This window comes from Octodon degus, unplaced genomic scaffold, assembly GCF_000260255.1.
Source record: "Octodon degus isolate 3935 unplaced genomic scaffold, OctDeg1.0 scaffold00011, whole genome shotgun sequence".
NCBI lineage: Eukaryota > Metazoa > Chordata > Mammalia > Rodentia > Octodontidae > Octodon > Octodon degus.
In genome coordinates, this window is record NW_004524587.1 from 9,258,100 (window position 1) to 9,268,887 (window position 10,788).

The 10,788-nt window shown below is 36.9% G+C and overlaps 1 protein-coding gene across 3 annotated transcripts in view; it reads right to left on the reverse strand.

The window, feature by feature from the left end:
* Window positions 1–10,788, reverse strand: part of Phlpp2 (PH domain and leucine rich repeat protein phosphatase 2) — a 76,794-nt gene that overhangs the window by 42,488 nt on the left and 23,518 nt on the right. For 2 of the 3 annotated variants that reach the window (XM_023709384.1, XM_023709385.1), the window contains exons 3-5: window positions 9,299–9,435; window positions 7,481–7,671; window positions 364–489 (exon numbers count right to left, since the gene is read on the reverse strand). In XM_023709384.1, the coding sequence (XP_023565152.1) occupies window positions 364–489; window positions 7,481–7,671; window positions 9,299–9,435 (454 nt within the window). The remainder of the gene's footprint in view (window positions 1–363; window positions 490–7,480; window positions 7,672–9,298; window positions 9,436–10,788) is intronic. The other variant, XM_004625801.2, reaches the window with a different exon arrangement.

Consider the following 10,788-nt stretch of genomic DNA (forward strand, 5'->3'; position numbering starts at 1 on the left):
CCGGCCCCTAGTTTTTTCTTTTTACTGATAAAAACTTGATGGAATTCCATTACTTGTCATTATATGCTAAGAAAAACCTAGAAATGAAATTAGGAAGTATAATTCACTATCTTCAGCCTAAACTCAGTTTCAAGATACAGCAAGTTCCCAACTTATGAACATTTGGGTTACAAACATTCAAAGATGTACTGTATAAGATTCAGACGTGCACTAGATAAGGCTCGCTTTGTAGGATTATGAACAAATTTGACTTCAAAATGCTCACCCAGAATAGAACTCATTTGGAAGTTGGGGACTTACTGTACATTTCTATTGGGATGCCTGCATTCCTACAAGCATATCAGGAGATCTGACCACTATCACCTTAGATGCTTGTCGCTGCCATCTGTGGTACTCCGCCAAGGTCTCAAAGCTGACATGATAGGTCTGAGCCTGGGCTCCAGCTGAGCTGAATGCAAGGGAGTGCTGCCGTCGCTTCACCTCTTCTATCTGAATGAGAGGAGGAAAGAAAATGAGAACTACTAAAAGGAAATCCAAGTCAAAAAGCAAAATGTGAAAAGGCAAATAACCCAATCCTAAAAATGGCAAGAGAACTGACAGATATTTCTCTGAAGAAGATGTACTTAGGGCCAATAAGCCCATGAAATTATGATTAACATCATTAGCCATCAATCAGGGAACTGTAAATCCAAATCACAATTATATCACTTTGGACCTAGGAGGGCATTTAACATTAAAAACACATGTGTATAGTAAGTCTTGGCAAAATTGGGCATGGTGGTGCACACCTGTAATCCCAGTACTTGGGAGATTAGGCAGGAGGATCACCATAAATTTTATGCTGTTCTGGGCTCTATAGAGCCCTATAGCCAAAAAAAAGTCTTGGAAGAATACGGAGAAGCTAGAATTGTCATACTCCTGATAAGAACGTAAAATGGTATGGTCACCTTGGAAAATAGCTTGGCAATTCCTCAACAGGTTAAACACAGAATCACTATGTGTTTCTCCACTCCCACATTTACATAAAAGCATACATCCATACAAAAACTTGTCAATGGGGGCCAGGGGATGGCTCAGTGGAATAAGCGCTTCCCTGGCAAGCACAAGGGCCTGAGTTCAATCCCTGGTTCCACAAAAAAAAAAAAAAAAAAAAAAAAAAAAAAAAAAAAAAAAAACAACTTGTCAATGAATGTTAATACCAGCATTATTCATAATGGCCAAAACATGGAAGCAACCCAAATGTCTACCAATGAATGAATATACAAAATGTGGCCTATCTGTAGGATGAATAGTATTTGGTCAGAAATAGGAACAAAGTATTAACATACGCCACAGAATATCTTAACGAAGCCAGTCACAAAGAACCATGTATTTTATTATTCCATTTATATGAAGTGACAGAATTGGTAAATTTACAGAGAAAAAGTAGATACAAAGTTGCATAGGGTTGGTAAGGAAACTGGGTAAACTGATAGGGTTTCTTGACTATAAAAATGTTCTAAAAACTACTGTGGTAGCAGGTTATCATGGCACATACATTACTCCCAGCTTTTCAGGAGGCTGAGACAGGAATATCTCAAATTTTAGGCTAAATGAGACAACTAGAGATGGGAATGTAGCTCAGTGCAAAGGCCCTGGGTTCAATCTCCAGTACCAATCAATTGATCAATCAATCAATACTAGTGTAGTAATAAGTGTGTAAGTCTGAACATCTATAAGAATGCATGTACCACAAACAATGGCCCTTCCTCTCCTCCTCTCTGCACATACATGCACTCTCTCACTCCCTTCCTTTTCTGCCCTCCTTACTTCCCACCAATGCCTTTCTCCCTTCCCTTTCCCTTCCGTCCTCCATCTGCCAATGAGGCACTAACAAAACCAAGGAGTACAATGATCTGGATCCAACAGCTGTGCCTCTTTGCTCTGTCCCCAGCAGCTAGTATGCAAGATACCAGTACCTGGTGTCTCCTTTATTGGGGAATTATGTTCTCTTTGATCTCACTTAAACGTCTTTCACTAGATGTGAGAAGAGGCAAGAACATTCCCCATTCCTATTTGGGGTGGTGGCAGGGATTCATAGCACAAAGTCAGCTCTTCAAAGCATCTCTCCCCAAACACCAATAACTCAACCTATATATAGCGTTGATGAAGATGTTGTCTTTTTATAGCTATGGAAGCACTCACTTTTTTTGCATCTTACTTTGGCATGTCATAGCTGTTGAATCTTTGCAAATCAGCTGGTAATTTACAAGTTATACTGGCAAATCATTAGGTTTCTGGTGCCAACTTAACACTGAACCAAGTGGCAGAGACAAGAAGTAGTTTGAAAACACAAAAAAGAATTGTGTTAAAAAGATTCACTAAAATTAAATAATTTTCATAATATTCAATTGTGATATTCATGACCTAACAATTTTATTAGTAAATCACTGTATTTGAATGAGTGTCAAAACAAAGAATCTCACAATAATGTTCTAAAATAATCCTTTCTTTTAAATGTTTTATTATGACATTCTACTCAGAACAGTATAGAGAACCATATAATGTTAAATATTGAGGAAAAGTTCTAATTTTCCACTAGTAGTAAATTTGTCAATTTCTTTGTAATTAAGTTTTGTTTTATATGTTGAGCCTATACTGTTACATACGTACAACTCTGGCATTATTAACTATTAATGTAAAATTTTTTTATCATTTTATACTGAATTCCTTTATGCCTATAAATACTTTTTCTATTAAAGGCTTTTTTTTTTTTTTTGCGGACTGGGGCTCGAACTAGGGACCTTGCACTACACAGGCAGGTGCTTATGTCACTGAGCTACATCCCTGGCCCAAAGTAAAGGCTTTTTAGGGGCCCTGCCCCTTAACTCAGCTCTTTTAAGTGGCTGCTTCAGCAAAGCAGCCAGGCTCAGGTTGCTGTGGTTCAATCCCCACAACTCAAGGCAGCCAAACCTGCCCTGAAGGCACTCGGAGAAAAAAAAAAAATCCTAAGTAAAGGCTTTTTAAAGACTCAAAATTCAGATTTTTAAAATTCTATGATTCTAAGTAAACTGTGACAAATTTTTATAAATGAATAGTATAATCCCATGACTCCTCCAAATTTCTCTTGTGCCTCTTTGTAAAATCCCATCCTTACAGCTAGTAATCTATTTTCTATCAATTATGGATTTTTGCTTTTTTCTTTATTTCACTTAAATGAATTCACACCATAAATGATGCACTTTTGAATCTGGCTATTTTCACTTACAATAATGCTTTCCAGGGTTATCTTTGTTCTTGTGTGTGGCAACAACTCACTCCTTTTTTACTGCTAAGCGGTACTCCACTGATGGAATACTAAATTTATCTATCAATTTACAAGTTAACAAACACTTGGGCTGTTTCTACTTGGGGCCATCATAAAGCTGCTATGAATATTCACTGCTAAGTTTTTATAAGAACATATATTCATTTATCTTGTTAAGTAACTAGAAACAGAAGTGCTACATCATCTGATAACCATTTTAATTTTAAAAGAAAACAACAAACTGTTTCCCACAAGGACATATAAATGGTCTAGTTTAATCACATCTTTGCCAAATTTGGTATTCTCTGCCTTGTGTGTGTGTGTGTGTGTGTGTGTGTGTGTGTGTGTGTGTGTGATACTGGGGAGTGAATACAGGACCCTGTGCTCGCCAGGAAGGCACTTATTCTACTGAGCTATCTTCCCAGCCCTAAAATTTGGTATTCTTAAGTCTTTTAATTTTAGCCATTCTTGGTATGTAGTGTCCCAATATAACTTTCATTTTTATTTCTTTAATGACTAATGATGCTGAGGATCTTTATATGTGATTATTTGACATCTGTTTATCTTCTTTGGTAAGGTATTGTTCAAATCTTATGCCCATTTTTCACTGGGTAACTTGTCTTTTTTATTACTGACTTACAAAGTTCTTTATTCTGAAAACAAACCCTTTGTTACATACACTCATAGATTTTGTGGATTATAAAATATAACCATACCAATTTTCTTTTTTTCTTTAAATAGTGGCAAAGTTTATTGAAAAAGTAGAAATGAAGAGCAAGGAGAAACTGGCTCTGCAGAGCGAGCTTAGGCCAAATCAAAAAGAAAATGGCAAAATAAAACTACAACCTGGAAGAAACAGGGGAGGCTATTATGAGGAAAGCCAAGATAGCCTAATTTTCTTTTGTTACCTGACTAGTATACATGTCCCCATCATTTAATAATAGTCAACTTTCTTTTAAGTATGTTTCTTATAAAGAACAAAGAGGAGGCACTGGGCATGGGGGCTCTTGCCTGTAATCCTAGCACTTGGGAGGCTGAAGCAGGAGGATGACTGCAAGTTCAAGATCAGCCTGGGCTACAAAGTGAGCTCAAGTCCAGCCTGACCTGCATAATGAGACCTTGTCTCAAAAAGACAAGAAGAAAAAAAAAAAAAAAAAGCACCAAATAGGAAAGTTTTAAATAAAAATCTGACAATTGCAATTATTATATATTATTAATTTAGATTTATCTCTATCACTACAGTTTGTGAAAATTTAGCATGCTAATTATTTTGTTCTTTTTTCCTATTTCTTTGTTTTTTGATGATCACCCTTAAAATATATAAATTCACATCTGATAATGCTTCTTATAATGTTTAAAATTACTTAGTGTTTCTATCTTATCCCAAGATACTATCATATCAATGATGTAGGGTGTGCCTAAGGAGAGTCACATGGAAAAAAACATTCTCTCAGGCTCTCGAAGACAGCAAATTGGCCAAGCAATGGCTGTGACTCATCCACATGGCTGACACTGACAAAGGATCTACAAACTGTGGTACAGGGTTTAAGGGTAAATCCTGAGGGGATTTGACTGACTTTGGCAGATACAGAAGTTATATTTCTTGTTATATAGGTCTTGCTTTATCTTGATCTTAACCATCCAGCAGAAAAGTATAAACATGAGGGATAAAAAGTAAAGCCATATTAATATGCTGAGCTGTAAAAGGCTCAAGTCAGCAACTTCTGACACTGCCAGTCCTATGGATAACCCACTATTATGGACTACTGGACTATACTGGATTATTTTGCTGAATTCACACACCTACAATATTTAAATGGCAATGGAATACCCACCTCTGACAAAACTAAACCAAAAAAGGGGATATAAAAGGACCATTTTGTATCTGTATATACAAAATAGGATAGATATACAGCTACTTTCTCTTAATTTAATGAAAAGAAAGATTTGTACTAATAGTATTTGGACAGGATATCATGTCTGCATCTTGTACTATGAATAACCACTAAGAAGACAACAATGTGCAATGTATTAATTATTGAAACTGTCCTACTAACCTGTTTTAAAACTGTCTCATTGCTATTTGTTTCTAAATAAAATTAATATTAAAAAAAAGATAGCATCTTACTTTACTTACTGAGTACACTGGCATACCAGATATTCTTATTTAGGACAGTATGGTCTTGAATAAAATGTAAATTTTTAAAACATTTTACAATCAGTATTAAATTTGTCATCACATTTTATCAATGTCTGCAACTCATTATTGTATCTCATACTTTCTCTTTACATGTACTTTCCATTATTGTTTTCTTGGACTGGAGAGATAGCTCACTATGTAGCCCACCCTGGCCTCAAACTCACAGCAATGCTCCTGCCTTGGCCTCCAAAATGCTAGGAATATAGGGTTTCACCACCACACCTGGATCATTTCTAATATTCTAATTCACTTCTTCATAGCTAAATACAGTAATTTCTTAAAAGAATTTTTCTTATTCAATAAAATGTTCCCCTTTTTGTTCTTTTATTCTATCTTGGGCATTTCTAAACATATTATTTCTAAGTCTTTTTTTTTTTTTTTTTTTTTTTTTTTTTTTGTATTTTAGGGAAAGGTCTACAGGGTGTTCAGGGTCTCACTACTAGATCGTGCTAGTAGTGATCCACCTGTTTACAGCCTCCCAAGAGCTGGGATTACAGGCGTGCGTGCGCCACCACACCCAGTCTCAATTGCCTTATCAGTGCACCCTGGGAGCAGGGCTAGCACAGCAGGCCCCGGGGATCGAACCCCTGGCCCCTGCACCTACTCTAAGTCTTTTTAAGATGTTTATTTCCATTTCAATTTGAAGTACACTACTCCTCTGAGTATTAAATTTGTGAATAGGTATATTCTTTAGCACAAACTTTCTGTGTTTCTGTGGAATTCCGCTTAGAGGCTCTTTAAATAAGTTCATTTCTTCTTTCCCTTTCTTGCTCTTTTTCCTGCTTCCTTTCCACAAATCCCCAACTTTATCTTCATTCACCTCTTCCTTGTCAAGCAATTTACTTACTTTCTTCACACTGTCCTTCAGCCACCAAGAAACCAATTTTATATAGTGGCCATAGTGTGTTATTATTTTGTATTTGATACTAGAGATTATGCCAAGCCCAGATCACCCATCAAGAGCAGAGAACTAGGACCAGGGATGTAGCTCAGCAGCATCGTCCTTGTCTGGCAAGCACAAAGTCCTGAGTTTGATTTCCAGTACCAAATAAATAGAGCAGAGGATTTTTAGACCCAGACACTTCTAAGAACTGTACTCCTGGGCTATAACAACCTTTCAAAACCATTATCCAGCAGGACCATAGATTCAGACCTACTAACCACTGTACATTTCTAAGCCTAACTATGTTATTTCAGATTCTACTTTTTTTTTTGGTAGTACCAGGGATTAAACTCAGGACCTTGTGCTTGCAAGGCAAGTGCTTATTCTACCGTGCTATCTTCCTGGCCCCAGATTTTACCTCTTTAATATATGTATCTATCTATATTATTGTGTATTTGGATCAGATTGGATGTTTCAAAGCATAAATTCACAAGCTGATTTTGTCAGGAAGTCCTCTTAGATTCATACTGGTTATGACTGTCTATAAATATTAATATATGTATTTATGGTCATCTATAACTCTATCTAGCAAATAAACGCCTTTCCTGGCAGGTGGAACCCTCTAGGACAACATGCCTCCCTAGCTGCCAAATTGAGGCTCATGAGCACCCTAGTCTCTCAATTTTATTCTAATGAGGGAAAAAAAAAAGCAGGAAAGAATCTATTTTGGTGGTAGATATTGGCAGCTACTTCTAGTTTCCACAGGCTGTTTCTAATGCAGCATCCCTAGTCCTGCTCTACTCTTAGTGCTGTCAGCAAGTACATCTAGAGCATAGCAGTAGAGTTGGGAGTGCCTTCAGCAGACTGTTCTTTGGCAGAATTTGGAAGAATGAACCTCTAAGTGAGTCTCTGATGCAATCTTTAACTGTAGGCTTGTTTGAAAAGATGCAAAAGGCTATAAAAAGGTATGTGATATTTTCTTTCTTCTTTTTTTCTTCAGCGCTAGAAACTGAATCCATGCCCTTGCCTATGCAAAGTCCCCTACCCATGGAGCTATATTCTTTAATTTTCTTAATGATCAAATAAAAGAATTCGTCTTTGTGAGGCTTACCTTTCCCCCAACCAGAGGCAAAATGTGCATCTTTCCAGTTTGACAATCCTTCACTGAGGAAACAATAAGGCAGGTACCACAAAGAACAACTAGACGTTCAGCCCACTTATGCAGCTGGGTCTTTCCCTTGCGTACATTATAGATACCAGACAGTAGAATTCGATCCAGATGATCCATCTGGCATGGTTTTTCTGAAAAGAAAATAGTGCCTCTGAATCCATCATTGAAATAGTATAATACAGAAAGGGAAAAAAAGTATTATGTGCCAACATTCAGTATCTTATTTATAGATGTAAGTATCCAAGCAATATGGGTATTTTAAAATAAGATTTTAGTCCTAAAATATGTACCACTAAATTTATATAGTGGAAATACTTGTGAATTTCAGCCTACAGAGCAAGACTTTACCTCAGATGCCACTTTAACCCTTCCCCAAATATCTATCCCTTGTCGGTACGCCAAGAAAGGCAGTACAGCAAAGCAATTAAGATCATGTACTTTGTAGTGAGGTACGTTGAACCTGAATCCTGGTTCTGCCACTTTCTTTGATTCCTTGAACTACTTAATCTCACTGAACATTACTTTCTTCATTTACAGAGTGTGGATATTATCATCCTATCAGTTTATAGTTTAGTAACTCCCTACCTTCAAAGGGATCTTGTAAGAAAGTAAGATAACATAAACCACTAAATGTTATTTACATACCAAATAAATATAGAATAAACGATACCCACTACTGATATTAGTCTATCCTACAAGGAAGAGAGAACTATAGAAGTTCTGTAATTCTTTACATAATTTTCTGACTCTGTCTCTCATGAGGAAAAGCTTAGAATTGGTATGTCAATCAGTTGTTCCTGTCATGGTGGCATAAGCTGCCACAGGCATGCATGAGATTCTTTGTTTAGGTACCATCAAACCTATCAGAAGTTTTCAGACACCAGAGATACAAGGAACAAAACAACACAATGATAGAAGAGATGTGTTCTTGGCAAAAGTGCTACTAGAAATAGGTAAGAATAATACACAGAAATGAAAGGAGCAGAAACAGTATGAGTGTCTAATCAGTAAGCCTACATGTCCCTACACAACTGACCACGTAATGCTGGGCATCACTTTTCCACTTAACCACGTGTTTCTTCTATGTAATACAAGAAAATGGGTCAGATTACCTCAAGCCTCACAACTTCACTCAATAAAATTTTGCATTTCTCCTTTTCTTTTTCCTTCCTTCTTTTGAAGACAGTAGTCTAGGCTGGCCTGAAATTTGTTAAATTATCTAGGAATCACTATCCTTTTGGCTAAGTCTCCCAAGTGCTGGGATTACAGGACTATGTTATCACTTCTGTCTCTCCTATTATAAACTGACCTTTCTACCCATATTCTAAATTCTACCTTACTCGGAGTTTGGTTCTATTTGGTCTACATTCCCTAAACTCTAGTCTCAGTGTGTCCAAGGGCATGGCCGGCATGGCCTGTGGTGCTGGGGATCAAACTGTGGTCCCTGCACTTGCCTAAGTAGGCACTTAGTCCGCTGAGCTATCTCGCCAGCCCAAAATACTTTTCAAATGTTAAAAGTACCCAGGCATTAAGGCACACACCTGTGATACCATTAGAAGACTGAGGCAGCAGGATCACCAGCCTGAGCACTACAGTGAGTGCAAGACCAGCCTAGAAGAACAGAGTAGAGCCCCTTTCCCAAAAAACAAAACAAAAAAAACCACACACACACAGAAAGAGCTAAGGGCAAACAGATACATAAATAATCAAACTTTAAAGTAGTAAAATATTACAAAGCCAATAATAGTAAATTCTTACCACCATAAAATCGAATCATACAGCCAAGATCAGGATTTGTAGCCTCCTCCTGTATGCGCACAGGATCATCAAATCCCAGCCTGGATAAGTAATCATAAACAATCTGAAGAGGTCGTTCAGTAGGTTCCAGTCTTCTGCTTACACAATTACAAAGAAAAATATTTGGTAAGTAACACACATGTTGCATTTTTTTAATCTTTCAATATACTTTTGATTTTTATTTCTAGATCAAGATTTTCTTTAATAGCACATGCTACAAGTCTAAACAAGTGATTTTCAAAGGATTGGGTCACAGAATCCACTTACACTTTATTGTTGTTGTTGTTGTCATTATTATTATGATTTTGAGACAATAATCATAGTATGCAGCTCAGGCTGCCGTGAACTTGTGAAAGCCTCAACGCACAATCTTCTTGCCTCAATGTCTGACTGCTGGATTGACAGTATGTGCCACCACACCCAGCCCCTTTATATTCTTTGATGACCTCAAAGAGCTTCTGTTTAACTGGGTTATATCTATTGATATCTACTATTAGGAGTTAAAATTAAGATTCTTCAAGATTTGTTTTAAAATAATAAACTCATGGTACATAAACATAAATATTTTTAAGTGTTTTTAAAAATAAGATTAAATGGTAAGAGTGACACTGTAACATTTTTGCAAATTTCTTTAACAGCTGGTTTAATTGAAGATGGCTGTATTCTCAAATCAGTTCATAGTATATTCAATTTGTTAGATCTCATGTCATGTAGTCTCTGGAAAGCTCCAATGTATACTTATGAGGTATTGCAAATGAAAAAGAAAACTAATGTTTTATTATAAAATAGTTTGGACCTTACCTCTTTAAAGAGTTTCAAAATTAGGAAAAGCACTGCAGAAACACCTCACAGTCCTTTGAGACTCTCTGGTCTAAACTTAAATGCAATGGATTTACAAAGCTGTATTTAAATGTAACCTAAAATAAAGGATTATACTTGGCCATAAGTGATTTCACACAAGCTATACACACAAATACAGAAGTAAGCTCTGGGGTTGTCTACTCTGCCCCAAGCACTATATATTTCTAATGGCTTCATAAATTTGTTTTGTTTTGTTTTATTCTTTGGAACCGAGGATTGAACTCAGGCCCTTGCACTTGCCAGGCAAGCGCTTATTATACTGAGCTGTCTCCCCGGCCCCCAGCTTCATGGATTATACTTTCAAAACTTAGGAATGAGCAGGTTGGTGGTGCACACCTATAATCTCAGCACTTGAGTGGCTGAGGCAGAAGGATTGGGAATTTGAGGACAGCCTGGGCTTTACAGAGAATTAAAAGCCACTATGGCCAAAATAGCAAGACCCTATCTCAAACATGCACACAAACATGAAAAAAAGCTAGGACTTAACAATAAGCTTGTTTTCTGGATGATTAACAACCTAAGTTTGCAGACCAAAATTAGAGAAAAAGGAGGGCTACAAGGAAAGCCAACATTTTGGCCCTAGCCTTCTA